Raw genomic sequence first — 15,336 nt, 5'->3', positions numbered from 1 at the left:
GGGGGTGGAAATCATACTGCAGTGGTTTGGAATAGAGTACTGCAACAACTTCTCCAGTCTGATATGGATCAGGTGAAACACTTGACCTGACTCCTGGGACATGTGTTCCAGGTGGACAGAGCTCTTAAATCTAACTTGTTTAGGAACCTTTATAGCTCATGAAAGAGAGGGAAACCACCCACTGGCCAGTCATTCTGAGAAAACCAGTGACTCCTCATTTTCAAGCCAAAAAGGCTGTTCACATGGTCCTGAAGTACAAGAGAAGGCACCTCTCCATGACCAGAAAGTCAGAGGACAAATAAGGTTAAAAGTAGATGCCACTAGCACTCACTAACCCTATGAAGCAGTATGTATGTCAGAAGCAGCACAATACTATCCCTGCACACTCTCCCTGACCCACACATCACATTCCAGTAAGTCTGGACTTTTTATGCTACAAATAAGGTGCTGTAAGAAGCCTATATTCTGACAGAGGATGGCTGAGAAGTGCAGAGACAGTGCTAAGATTGAGCTATGCTGAGTTAAACTCTTTCAGAGACAGTGGGGTAGAGATAGGGAGAAGTGAAGGTTTGAGAGCAGCTTGATAACAAAAAGTTGTGAGGCCGTATCACATTGGTGCTGTCAAGAATGTATCACAGGGCAATGATTCCAAGACATTTCAAATTACTCAGTTCTGACAAAAAAAGAGTATTAAGCATGTTTTAAGCATATTAAGCTCATGTTTTAGGCATGAGCAGATGGAGCAGTAGATAGGAATTCCCTGGCATCTAACATCTAGCTCAGCAGACAAGCAAGACTAACCAAGGAAATCAGTGTTTCAAGAAGGCAAAAAGAAATGTTGACACATTGCTAGGGACCTGTTTAACCATACCTTCCCAATGTAAACTGTAACCCAAAGCATGCAAGGCATGTCCTCGGAGGTATGAAGGCTCGAACAGAGACATTTAGGGCAGCTGAATCTGTTACAACTGGCTGACTCCAAAAACCAAATACCACCCTTAACATGCATTTGAAGCAGAAACTCTGGAGTTTAAATCCTTGCTCATATTTTATACAAGGCTTGAAACAGCAGTAGTATTGCACATTCAAAGACAGTGCAGTTCCACTGAACAGGGATGAAAAAGATACATTTAAAGTGTGACAAAGACCTAAGTATCTTTCACTCATAGTTCAGAGCTCTCTTGCCTTATGGAACATCAACCAGCTAGCTCAGTTTGCTGACTGAAAAGAACCGAAATTATTGTGGATGTACTTTTCATTCTATTTTATATCATAAGTGACAAGAAAGACAGGAAAAAACAGAAAATCCTCAGATAGTTGACATGCAAAAACTTTCACATACAATAATACATTTATTATGAAAACATACACATGAACTATCAAACAAGTTTATCAAATAAGTTTATCTTTTTTGTTCTCCAAGGTCAAATATATTTTCCTTGTTACATTTTCAGATACAATCCTGTCAACAAGCATGGACTTGATTAAACTTGGTAGAAACAGTCCACTAGATACATGGAGCTAGTCATCCATAATTATTTCCAGGAATTGCACCATATATACCTTCTAGTAGGTATTTAAAGGATTCTAGCAACTACATAAAAATCAACATGCAAGACATGCATGTATTACTGGATGCAGAAGATTTCTATTCCAGAATAGGCTTTTTCCCACACATTTAAGCTTCTGTCAATTCATCAAACATATGTTCAGATACTTGCTCTAAGTTCTGTAACAAAAGTCAATTTCACTTGATTTTATAGAAATTAAAAACGTAAGAAAAATTCCTAATAGATAATTTTTTACCACAGGGTGGGTAAGAACTTCAAAAAGCCATCTAGTGCACCACCCTATCCTGTAGCAAACTGGTTACAGACTTGTCTGTCTGGTTTGTTTTGACACAACCCCATAGTGAAAGAAGGTCCATAGCTCCCCTGGCAAGAGCACTCCCTTCATGCTCTTTACTTTATTTGAAACACAGGAGTTCAAGTCTTAACTGTTTTGGATGACATCCATTACTTTGTCCTAGCTGCTATGGACATAGCAAACTGACTCCTTTCATGTTCGTAGCAGCCAAAAGGCACAGGAGAACTTCTTTCCCTCACAGTCTTGACTAAACCAGTCTTCATTTTTAAAAACACAGCATGACACTGTTCACTTGCATTTACTTTTTGATGGACTTTGAGTCATTACCTAAGGAACCTTTCCATACCAAATAATTCTTAATTTGGATTTGATCCTTTCTTCATATACTATCTGAGTATTATTTATTGAACTGTACCTTACATTTTTTAAGATTATATTTGTAATCTGTCAGGATTCTTACATTCTAACCCCACTGTCAAGCCTACATATTTCAAACTTATCATTTGCAAGTTTAATAAGCATTCTCAATTTTACAAGGCACTCAAAAATACTGAGCAGATCCATAAATCCCTGTGGAGTATCATTTCATGTTTCAAATTTGGCAATAATGTATTTAAATACTTCAAATTGTTTACACTCTTCTTATAGCAGATTCCTCTTGATTATGCTTTTAAGATTACTTGTGAGGATATTTTAAAAGATCATCACAAGCAAAATACTAAAATTTCATTATATAAAACATCTGCCTCCTGTCCATGAGGCCTACTGTGGACAGGATTTCCTTTCAGAAGAGGAAATCAAATCAGTTTGTCACAAGCTATTCTCAGCAAGTCCATCTTACCTATCAATGATATTGTGACTACTTTTTAATGTGTTTCTTTTTATTTTGAAAAAATCATGTCCATGCTCTACGTGTGTGTCTTTTGTCCTGAGATTATTAGTCCAACTTTTAAAAAACATCATCGCTTCTCTCCAGTTTTCCAATACCCCACTGATTCTGCATGCACTTCAGGAGAACTAGAAGTGACACCTGAAACTACTTGCAAGTTATTTTAAATATTATTTCAAGCTCTTCCTAATGTATCTTATTTAAAAGGGATATGGTATCAGATCTGAGCTGAAACTGCTTGCAAAATTTTATGTGTGAAGATACAAGTTATATTGGGTTCGCATGGCAAGGTCTGGTAGCAAGGCGGCTACAGGGGTGGCTTCCATGAGAAGCTGCCAGAAACTTCAGGCATGTCAGACAGACAAGGCTCCACGTCAGACCCACCGGTGGCCAAGGCCGAGCCAACCAGCAATGGTAGTAGTGCCCCTGTGATAACATATTTAAGGAAGATAAAAAACCTGCACAATTTCAGCCAGAAAGAGGAGTGAGAAGATGTGAGAGAAAAGCTCTGCAGACACCAAGGTCAGGGAAGAAGGAAGGGGAGGAGGTGCTCCAGGCACCAGAGCAGAGATTCCCCTGTAACTTGTGGTGAAGACCATGGTGAGGCAGGCTGTCCCCCTGCAGCCCATGGAGAACCCCATGCCAGAGCAGGTGGATGCCTGAAGGAGGCTTCCATGTGCCCCATGGGAAGCCCACTTGGGAGCAGGCTCCAAGCAGCATCTGTGGCCCCTGTGGAGACAGGAGCCCACGATGGAGCAGGTTTAGTGGCAGGACTTGTGCCCCCATGGGGGACCCACACTGGAGCAGTCCAGTGCTGAAGGACTGCACACCACGGAAAGGACCCATGCTGAAGCAGTTTGTGAAGAACTGTAGCCTGAGGGAAGGACTCATGTTGGAAAAGTTTGTGGAAGACTGTCTCCCACGAGAGGGACCTCATGCTAGAGTAGGGGAAAAGTGTGAGGAGTCCTCCCTCTTAGAAGGAAGGAGTAACAGAAATAATTGGTGATGAACTGACTGCAACCCCTGTTATGCATCCCCCTGTGCTGCTGTGGGGCAGAAGGTAGAGAAATCAGGAGTAAAGTAAGCCTCAGAAGAAGGGAGGGGTGGGGGGAAGGTGTTTTAAGATTTGGTTTTATTTCTCATTATACTATTCTGATTTTATTAGTAATAAATTAAACTAATTTCCTCAAGTTTATTCAGGTTTGCCTGTGATGGTACTTGGTGAATGATCTCTCTGTCCTTATCTTGACCCATGAGCCTTTTCTCTCCCCTGTCCAGTTGAGGAGGGGGAGTGATAGAGCAGCTTTGGTGGGCACCTGGTATCCAGTGACAGTCAATCTACCACACGAGTGTAGGCGAGTTGATCGAGGTAAGGATATGTAACGCTTTTTTGCTTTTTTTTTTTGCTTTTTTTTTTTTAATGTTTCCTTTAGAAGAATCTATCTTGGAAGAACACCAACATTAGCTTACTGCTGCTTCAAAGGATAATTCTTGTATCTATTACTATAGTACATAATACATGTATGTGGAAGCATTATTACATTTGTTTTTAAAACCACATATTAAACAATTATTTATGCCAGTTTTGTTTTCTAAATCAATATATAACATTTTTGTTAACAGTAGACATTACCTGGGAAGTTTTCACACAATACTTCTACAGGGGTTGCTCGTTTTGTGTCTCCAATTTTCTGGTAACGTTCTTTCAATGTATCAGCCTATGACACAAAACCAAAACAAGCTTCTGAAGTCACACAGCTTGCAGACAAACTTCCAAAAACAAAAAGATCATGGCAAGAAAAGCTGATGATCTGAAAATAGGATAGAGGAAGATATCAAAAACCATTACCTTTAAACCTTGCCATGGAAGGCTTCCTCTGAGAAAATACATAAACATATGACCTAAAGCTTCCAAATCATCTCTTCTACTTTGCTCTGAAACAAAATTCAAATATTATTAGAACATTCAATCTGCATAATTTTACACTGTATTTAAAATATTAGCTTCCAAATTATGTAAAAGCAATTAGGAGGTATAAAGTACTTGAAATCAGAGCATGTGGAGGGCTTCTTGTGTACTACAGACTCCATTAAGAACATAGCTAAAACAAAAAAAAAATGCAGATGCAGACTGCAGGTTTATTCCTCTCAACAGTACTTTAAACAAATTATCCCCTGCTAAAGCAGGGGGGTTGAACTAGATGATCTTCTGAGGTCCCTTCCAACGCCTGCCATTCTGATCTCACTGTAAGAAACTGTTGTTTTAAAAATATATTTTGACCCTTTACATGTATAATTGCACTTTAATTCTGATATTTTTTGATCCATTAGTTGTGAACTTGAAACAGTTTAAGAAAGCTTTAATTGAATTCATTTTCTCTCTACAAATCATGGGAAAGATGGTGTTTCTCAGGGATCCTTTATGGAATTTCTGAGTAAGCCAAAGGTGGACTGAAGAGGCTCAGAAGTCCTACGATCAGAAAGCAGCATGGAGAAGCATGTATACATACAGCCTGCTCTCGAGTGTATCTGACTTAAAAGCTAAGTTACAGAAGACAACGTCTGGTCTGGATACAATTTCTCATTTCTAGTAGAGTAGTGACAGTCCTTCAAAAAGTTCACAGATGGTTAAAGAAAAAGGAAAGTAACAAACAAAATGCAGTGCATTCAAAGTTCAAAGTTTTCAAAGTACATTCCATATTATTTAAAAAAAAATCCATTATTATTAGGAAAACTGAATGTAACAGGAAATAGTAAAAGTCTTCAAATGACTAGCAGAAAACAGATTTTTACCTGACTTCATTCTGTACTGCTGTTGAAACAACCATTACATAAAGTTTTGAAGCAACGGGTAGCATTTACCTCTAACTTTGTTTTGTTCTCTGATATAAGGCAGAAAACCAAAACATAAACATAGTTTCTACTCAACATCTTCATAAACAGAAAATCACTATGCTTCAACAGCAAAAGAAATGGAGTAGAAAATTAAATAAGAAAATGTTGGTTAGATATTGAACACAGGAAAGTTAATAAAGCCAACCTGGCTTTGATCTGATCAACACAAAATATTGCCACAAATACAGGGCATCTGAAAAACAATTCTTAATCTCCATACAAAAAGAACAATTTACTTATTACTCGGTTTTCTATCCCTATCTTGCATATGAAGTCTGAGTAAACACATAGTAGCAAATGAGTAAGAAAATACCATTAAAAATGTATGGTAATTCAGAGCATGGGTTACATCTAGCCACTTACTTAATCACACAACTGCCAGCCATATGAGGATCTTTCAGTCATTTCTCCCTCACTCATTTCCATGTTTCCAGTTCCCTTGTCAACACTCTTGTTTGTGTCCACTCCTCCACTCTTGTTGTCAACTGCTGCGATTTTTCTCAGTGAGCACCTTCCTGACAATTCAGTCTTACCTGAATTTCTCTGCCAACCCTGCAACATCCCATTTGCTGACCATACGCTATTGTTTTTGGTTTGGGAGCGGGGGGAGGGTGGCTTTTTTGGTAGTGGGGGAAGGGCCACCTTGTGAGAGCGAAAAGCTTCCCTGGCTTCAAGGTGGAGACCCCCCAGCCGAGGTTGGGCCAGTGAGCACTAGAAAAATGCCTCTGAGAATCCATATTTGTGAGGGGAAGGACTGTCCTGAAAAGAAGCAGGTGTGGTACGTGGAAGAGAGGCCATGGACCTGAACAAAAGATGACCATTGGCCTAAACAAAGGACAGAGAGAGAGCTCTGTTGCCAGAGGAAAAGACAGAGACCCACACACAGTTCTACCACATGGAGTAGGAGAAGACAAAGGAGGTCCCTGAAGCCCATGGAGATTCAACAGTGGAGCAAAGACCCACGTGTAGGCCATGGAGGACTCCACACTGGAGCAAAGAAGTTGAGCTTGAGGCAAGTGTGACTGGAACTGGGACCCCCAGAGTCTCTCACTGCCAGAGCAGGGGTGGACCCCCAGAGTGGAGAGTGAGTCTGCAGCCAATGGATGTCCCCATGCCAGAGCCAGGAGCTGTGACCGAAGGGGTCCGTGACTCTATAGGAAGCTTGTGTTGGAACATCTTGTTCCTGGACTTCCATGCCAGGAAGAGAGGCAGAAGTGAACTGACTGAACCCCTATTCCTGCCGCTGAGGGGGAGACAGTAGAGAAATTGGGAGCAAATTTGAGTCCAGGAAGAAGGGAGGGGTGAAGGAAGGTGTTGTAAGATGTGGTTGTTATGTCTCACTGTGCTACTCGGATGAATGGCAATGAATTAAATTGATTTTTCTTCCCCAAGTTGAGTCTGTTTTGCCTGTGACCATAACTGGTGAGTGAGCCGTCCCTGTCCTTCGTTCCTAATCCCACATCCCCTTTGTTGTGTCTCCCAGCCCACCTCACCGGGTGGGAGGGGTCAGTGAGTGCAGGACTGCATGGTCCCACTGTGGGTCAAACCACCACAGTTATCGTGATGCAACCACGTAGGTTAAGAAGAAAGCAGGAATAAGCAGCAGAGATAGACACAGAAGTAATGAGTACTTCATGAGCACTGCTCACGACAAACATTTTTTGCAATACGCTGTGTGCTTTACGTAGGACAGATCAGTGGTAAGATGGTGGCAAAGCATACAAAAATGTTACAACTGTACAACAGATGGTCCATCTATGGGTAACATTACCATATGGCCCACAAAAATGTATTGGAAAGTTCTGTTTGGTCTTTGCTAAGGGACTTCCTTCCTTCCTTTCTTTTGCATTAACTTCTAGAGGTTATGCTGATGAAAAATTAACTTCTCCTTTAAAAAAAAAACAAAAACAAAACACCACACACCTTATTGAGGCAATTGTTCCTTCATTGAGAGTCCTTTCTATGAAAGAAGAAACTTTCAATCTTTACCCTGAAATAATTTCTAATTAAGAGAGGTTTTTGGGGGGTTTGTTTGCTTGTTTTTAATGAGCTTTGGACCATTGGAGATACTTCTGTAGGATAGTTCTGTGGGAATTACTTCTAGGATACACCATTTGAATTCACAATGCCCTCAAGAATCTCTTATGGGAAACTATTTTTTTGTTTGTTTTAATTTTGGGGAAAGGGGACTGTTATTAGAAACCATTTGAGTTCTTCAATGATCACATTGGCATAGTTAAAAAGTAGTAGTCAAATCTCTTTTCCCATGGATGGAATTCTTCAAGATAATCCTGCGAAACAGGAAACCCAAAGATTATATTGCTATCATTGGAAGAAGGACCTCTGAAAATTGGAAATAAAACTAGTAGTGGACCAGATGGAATGCAAAAGGATTTCAAGCATCAGGAAGGGCTGCTGATGTATGCTGATCCTAGTGCATCACAATTTATAATGATATTGAGAAGATCTGTTGTCTAAAAGGAAATATGATCATAAGATGACAAACACACAATAAAGCTTTAAGGCACATGAAAGTAAAAGCCCCATTCATACTGTTCAGTGTTTGTTAGACCTAAGAGATGATGATGAATAGTTTTATATCACCTAAGAAATGCCTGCAAAATAATCAAGTCAAAAAGAACCACCACTCTGAGTTTGAACTGAAGCAGAGTTATTACACGAGGTTGCGCTCCTTTGCATGGTTTAGCAACATCACTGTAAAGATGTCAGAAAGGCATTCTAAACCATTTCTATCCATATTTAAGAATTATCATTATATTTGAGAAACTCATGTCAGAAGGAGACTTACAACAGTAAAGTGAGACATGCTATTAAAAAGAGTAGCTTTGTGTGTACTTTGTCACAGCTGCCTTGGCCAAAGGAGTCAGTATATACCTATCCACTCTTCCTCATGGCTTTGCATCAGACTGAGAGGTATACTACTACCCACAATACACAAGTTAAATTTGGCAGAACCTTCATACACATTAAACAAGTTACCATTAGAGAAAATTAAACCTGTCCAACCAGAGATCATGATCCTACCTAGAGAGTAGCAAAGTCTCCCTTGAAGGAGAAAGTGTCATTTACTACATTCCTGTGTTATTATCAGGCAGGTAATCCCCTCAAAATTCAATTATGTTCTTCAATTAATTACCAATTTTATGTTTTGGTTTATTTTATTAAATGATACAGGGGGTGGGAGGGGTGTCAAATTTTAAGACAGACTTATTGGATTTGGTTGTATCACCTTAAGCTGACACCAACTCGGCATACCATGCCTGAAAAACAAAGTGAATGCTTCCTTTACCTGAAGAACTTGTGTTCTAAAAGTTATGTTTAGGAAGCACAAGCCTGCTATCAAGTTTTTAAAAGTGTTCTCAGTGTTAAATATTCTATTCAGGAAATACTAGTGTTTATACCATTTTTCTTTAAATGAAAAATCATTTAATCTAGTCTTAAAGCTCTTTGGCTCTAATGTGTCTGAACAACAATGCAGTTCCAAGTCTTCAGTTGGTGAAGAATAATAAATCTAGGAAACATGACAAGCTTAAAATAGTTCAGCTACTTTTTACACATCCTTTTACTGATGTGAATGCATACAGAATTAAGGCCTGGTTCATATACAATGCATTTTTTGATGGTAAGTGGGTGGGAGGTCTTTCATTATATTTCAATTGCCTGGAATATGACATTATACTGTTTTAATTAAGAGACTGCTTCCTACCAAGAATTTCAAAACCCACTGATATCAATGATGATAAGACAAAATCATGACAAATTTGTCATCATCATGGTCATAAACAAAATATCATAGGACTCTCATAAGTACTGCTGTATTGTAAAGACAGAATTCTCCTTCCATTTTCAAACACTAAAGGAGCTGCTCAAATAAAGCTGGCATACTGTATTTCTTTTCTAACACGGATGAAAGGCCAAAATGTGTTCTAGTAAGCCAGTTCTCTGATATGGTTTCAATACCATTGTGGAAATAAATTTAACTGAAAAAAGAAAAGTATTCCTATTTTTACACAACTGTAAAACAATAATGAGAAACAAAATTAGTTTAAGCTCATTACCTTTACCTCTAATAAATATTAAATAAAAAAGTTAATAAATAAACCTTTTATCCATCTGACAAACTTCCAGCTGCAACTACTAAAACAGTAATAGCAATGTGGTGAGAAAGTAGGGGAAGTTTTCTTCTCTGTATGTACTACAGGAACATGTATTACTGGCACAGGTTGCCTGAAGAGGTTGTAGAGTCTCCCTCTTTGGAGATACTCAAAAGCTGTCTGGACACGGTCCTGGATAACCAGCTCTAAGTGTCCCTGCTTGAGCAGGAAGGCTGAACAAGATGAAGCTCCCTGCCAAACTCAACCATTCTCTTATGAGCAGTCCACCACTGCAATCTTTCTTTAGTTGCTAAGAATCACCAGACACTTCTGTAATACAGAAAGGAACCACAGGAACCATGATGCTCTGGCAAATGGCAATGCTGGTATTTGAACTGTCCACTTCTGAAATGCATAACCAGTACTTTCTAAATTTGAGACATTTTTTGAGACTCAAACCAGCATTTGAAGATGCACAAAACAGAATGAGGGTAACATCCTGATGCTCTGAAGTATCAGTTGAAATAAGGAGACATTCCCCCACTCCAATCACCTGTTCACATGAAAAAACTTGTGGGTAGACGTCTGAAAGCAAAGACAACTGTCAGCTCTGACATAGCCAGTATCTAACAAAATTGACCTTTGGAAGCTATTGGTCAGAATACCAGATGGCTGACACCGAGTTTGGCTTTTCTCTAACATCCTGAAATGGCAGCCCTGTGGTAGGGGTAACTGAACACTTTGTGAATCAGTCCCTGAATGATGACAGGTTTTTAGTGCAGTTTAGATTTCAATAAACTGAAAGGTTTGTTAGCTTTAAGAATTAATGCTGAAACCTGTAGTTGATCATAATTTTCTTCATTACCTATTTGGTCTTCCTTTTCATGACAACTAATACTAATCATCGTTCTTTCCTTCTACAAGTAAGCACCACCTTCAGTGGTTCAATTTTTAATCTGATATCACCCTGGCAAGCTATAGGTTTTAATCTGGAACCTACAGTAAACTGCTATACAATTTATTGTAAAATTTAATTTTAATTTATTAAAAATCTTTATGTTCTTAAACTTTTTATCACTGTGTTCTACTTAAACAGGGAAAATAAACTAGAATGAATACTAATAAATAATCTTTAAAGATACGAACTACAAATATGCATTTTAATTCTGTAGATTGCTTTGCAGAACCTAACTATGCAAAAGTGCACATAAGTATATCTTTCAAAGGAATCACTATTCATACTATTTTATAAATATTATTTTTGCTTTTAAAAAATCTGCTGGTCAGTGAAGAGCTAAGTAGAAAGGTATATGAAGTCATTGTAACACTTCAGGTATTTAAAAAGTTCTAGATGAGGACAGAATATCTTGGAACCTAAATAAGGAAACCAGGGCTATTTAAGTACTGAGGTCAAAGTTCACAACTTAGAACCTTCCATTCCTCAGCTCTTTTGTCCATGTCAACCTTGTTCACAAATTGCTTATTTGAAGGAAGGATGCTTCCAGAATTCGTTTATATTATCAGAAAAGGAAGTCTGCAAGAATGATAACAAAGAAAAACCAACTTCCCCCAAACTACCAAGACTCAACTTGCCAGCAAAAGGAAGACATTTCTCACTGGTTTCATTTCATCTTTTCAACTACAACATGACAAACTTCATATGTTGATTAACTTCTTTATATACAAAAGCTTTAGTCTTAAAAAAGAAAAGCAAACTGGGTAACTGTTTCACAGCTGCTCCATTAAATATAAACCCACTTACTAAGCTTAGCCAAGAAAGCTGTATTCCAGGATGCTCACAGGACCAAGAGTCTCAATTGCTTTTCACAAGACTTGGTTATATTCTAGATATTAAATCTGTTTCTTTGACAAACAGTAATTGAAATTTGTGCATTCCTGATGTCTAAGTACAAAGAATTATACCAGTGCTTAATATACTTAGCAGAAACTATCTCAAATATCTGTTACTTACTTTAATTAATTCTATGCTTTATACAGAAGCAATTCCAAAAAACTGGAAAGACAGCCACAAGAGCCCAATCTCCAAACTTTAAAAAGGGAAGCAACTATTATTTTGTCTTATTTTCAGAGCTTCCCCTAAAAGCATGCATATAAGGAAGGTACCCACTCTGTGCAGATGTTTCCAAGATGCAGGATTGCAAATGAGATTTCAAAAGCAACTCAAAAGGCTGCCTCCAAAATCAGGTATCGGATACATAAGCAAAACAGTTGCACATTATACAGCACTTTCTCTATTTCCCTAAAAAAATATGCAGTGTGTAAATATGTAAAAAGTTATTTAAATTTAGGTGTACATTACCCAAATACAACTCTTCTCAAATGACTGGGATCGCCTTTGAGCAACTGCCCGATTCAGTGCTTTCTGACCATATGCTTCTAATAATGTGGGGACCTTATACGAACTGTTAACCTTACATATGGATACATAACACAGCCATAGTTACACCTGCTTTTTTCTCACAGCTTAATGGAGAAATTTGAGGTTGTTTTAGGAAATCTGTGTGGAGAAACCAGCTCTTGCCAAAATCTGTAACGAATGGCAGAATTGGTTTGCACATCATTAAATTAAATCCCACAGCTTTGCTTGTGAAGAAATAAGGAAGCCAGAGGATTCAGAAATGCAAGTCAGGTGAAATACAATTCAAAACTAATTTTAAATTATCAAGTAATGTTTGGTCATGTGAAATCAATAGCCTTTTGAAACGTCACCATAGAAAAACCATCTTTTCGTCATCAGTTAAATGTAGCTGTTTTAAGTCTTCCTCCTATCTGTTCTGAAGATTTGCAGGTTTTGCTTAATTTGAAAAAGTTCCACGTTCTCTAACTTGTCTGGAGATGCTGCAGATTTCCCGAGTTTGCTGTCCTGAAGTGCTGTTAATGACATTTTGTAAACAAAGATCTACATTTGCCGTGGAATGCACTAAACAGTAATCGCATATATTCTTTCTCTATATTTTCACAGTTTAATGTCAAGAAAATCAGGCAGATCTTTCATCCAGATTTATTTTAAGACTAAGGTAGGCACCAAGAGAAAAGCAGGTATCAGGAGAAGAGTCTCATACTGATTAAGTAAAAAAAAAAATTGCCTACAGACAAGGTAACTCAATTTCTTTTTAAAAAGGAATATAGGTTGAACATGCCTAATTATTATCCTTTAAAGGAAATCTATTATGACTTTATTATAAAAAATACATCAAACTGAACTACATTTGAGGCACTGGAGCATGTCCAAAGAAGAGCAAGGAAGCTGGTAAAGGGTCTAGAGAAGTCATCTTAAGAGGAGCAGCTGAGGGAACTGGGGTTGGTTAGTCGGGAGAAGAGGAGGCTGAGGAGACGTTATCGCTCTCTACAGCTACTTGGAAGGAGGGTGTAGAGAGGTGTGTGTCAGTCTCTTCTCCCAAGTAACAAGAGATAGGACAAGAGGAAATGGCCCCAAGTTGCACCAAGGTAAGTTTAAATTAGGAAAAATTTCTTCACTGAAAGGGCTGTCCGGCACTGGAACAGGCTGCCCAGGGAGGTGGTTGAGTCACCTTCCCTGGAGGTATTTAAAAGAAGTGTAGATGTGGTGCTTGGGAAGGCAGTTTAGCAATGGACTTGGCAGTGAAAGGTTTACTTTGGACTCAAAGACCTTAAGGGTCAATTCCAATCTGAACAGTTCCATGATTCTATATGTTAACATAATTTTATCAGCTGTCCCTGCTAACCACAAGCTACTATGTTCTGATTTTTGTTTATAAAATACCTTATTACAATCTGGAAAATGTGAATGGTGTCTCATTTGACATATTAATATGAACCATAAGTATTGTTAGAAATTTTTTATGACCAATTCAAAGAGCAACATAATTACTGATTACCATGAAATGATACGCAACTGTTTTACACAAATTCAAAGGTGTGAAAACCTGTTTTCACTAGAAAACGTCTATGTAACTGGAATAAACAAAGACTGCTTTGAGTGCTTACGCACCCTTTTCCAGCTAAATATATTCTATTCAATAATAACTTACCTCTCTATATATCCTGTAATTTCTTTAGCTCATCATATTTACAACACTAGCATAACCTTTAACTACTCTGACAAAGCCTCAATAACAGTATAAGCATTAAAAAAAAAAAAAAATCAATAAAGCAGCATCAAGTATAAGCTACTTTTATTCCACAACATGGTGCATTTCAAAGGGATTCAAAAAACTGGCAAGGTAGCACTGAAAACCTGTGTTGTTGCAATCTATTAATTTTTTACATCATTAATAAGCATATCTACTTCCCACCCACCTTACCACACCATGATATACTTCAAATGTGAAGAAGTTACGATGCAAAATGATACACCTCATCTTTCTTTTATGGATAGCTAACAAAAATAATTATTTGCTTAGACATGACCATGATGACTAGAGATCCAGAGAACCTTATTCTCACAAACAGTATTTCCATAAGGACAAACTAATTTTGCAAGTACACAAAACTTGCAGTACTTAAAGACTACAGACTGAATATTACAACTTGAAAACAAGATGATTTCAGATAAATGACAGCTGTGATATTCTTGTTTCTGCACTTAAAAAGTATACATACCTTTGCCTAAATGTGTATTTATACTCATGTATCTAGCTGTTCCTGTAAGGCTCTTGTGATCTCGATATGGTATGTGCTTCTTTGTTTCTGGATCAACATACTCCTTTGCCAAACCAAAATCTATAATATGAATGATTTTCTGGGTTTTGTTTCCAGGTCGTCCTATTAAGAAGTTCTCAGGTTTTACATCTCTGTATATCAAGTTCTTTGAATGGACATATTCCATACGTAAGATCTTTAATAAAAGGAAAAAATGACAGACAGTTTAAGCTTCAGGTCGCCACATTAAATTGTGGTAGAAGCTAAATATCTTACACTGACTTCATATTTAGAGGAAATCACCCCTCCTATCACCTTAAAAGCAAAGGGCTATTGCTCTTAACAAGGTATCTCCCAGTTGAAGTCAATGAAAATTGTACACATCCCCTAGACACACCACACCATGTATTGGAAATTTTCATGCTGGACATTAGACATAAATCAGTATATAAATACTTTCTTTAAGAATAGCTGGCACCAAGTATGTTTTGTGCACATAAAATTATAACCAGAAATTATATCATCAAGCAGTGAGCAAAGTTCCATGTAGATTTATTACAAATTAAAGGTATAAGCAAGAGTAGCACTGAAAGTTCACCACTATGCACATAACCTCCATTGTAGCTGGATCATTTTCTATCAAAATTTCTATATTCAGGAAGGAACAACAACTGTTAAATAAATATGATCTTCAGATCTGTGATGATTTGAGCATTTCAAAAAATGAACTTTGTAATTTTGGCTGTAAATAAGCTGAGTATGTCTGTACCTCTACAGTTTCAGGCCTGCAAGCTAATTGCAGTTCTGTTTTAAACAGCTATTTTTACCCTTCATAGGTACTTATTTAGGGAAGCAGAGGTTCAGTATAATTAATGTTTCATGATGACATACTTAAACCACACTGTATCAAGGTAAACATACATATTTCTC

General features: G+C 37.8%; 1 protein-coding gene across 7 annotated transcripts in view; it reads right to left on the bottom strand.

Moving 5' to 3' along the window:
• CSNK1G3 (casein kinase 1 gamma 3) overlaps positions 1–15,336 on the bottom strand; it is a 58,057-nt gene that overhangs the window by 15,826 nt on the left and 26,895 nt on the right. For all 7 annotated transcript variants that reach the window (XM_029086925.1, XM_010175684.1, XM_010175685.1 and 4 more), the window contains 3 exons: positions 14,368–14,602; positions 4,605–4,690; positions 4,389–4,473 (listed from right to left, as the gene is read on the bottom strand). In XM_029086925.1, coding sequence (XP_028942758.1) covers positions 4,389–4,473; positions 4,605–4,690; positions 14,368–14,602 — 406 coding nt within the window. The remainder of the gene's footprint in view (positions 1–4,388; positions 4,474–4,604; positions 4,691–14,367; positions 14,603–15,336) is intronic.

Source organism: Antrostomus carolinensis, unplaced genomic scaffold (assembly GCF_000700745.2).
Source record: "Antrostomus carolinensis isolate BGI_N321 unplaced genomic scaffold, ASM70074v2 scaffold1989, whole genome shotgun sequence".
Lineage (NCBI taxonomy): Eukaryota > Metazoa > Chordata > Aves > Caprimulgiformes > Caprimulgidae > Antrostomus > Antrostomus carolinensis.
The sequence above is the reverse complement of the archived record's forward strand: the minus strand, read 5'-3'. Positions and strand labels throughout refer to the sequence as shown.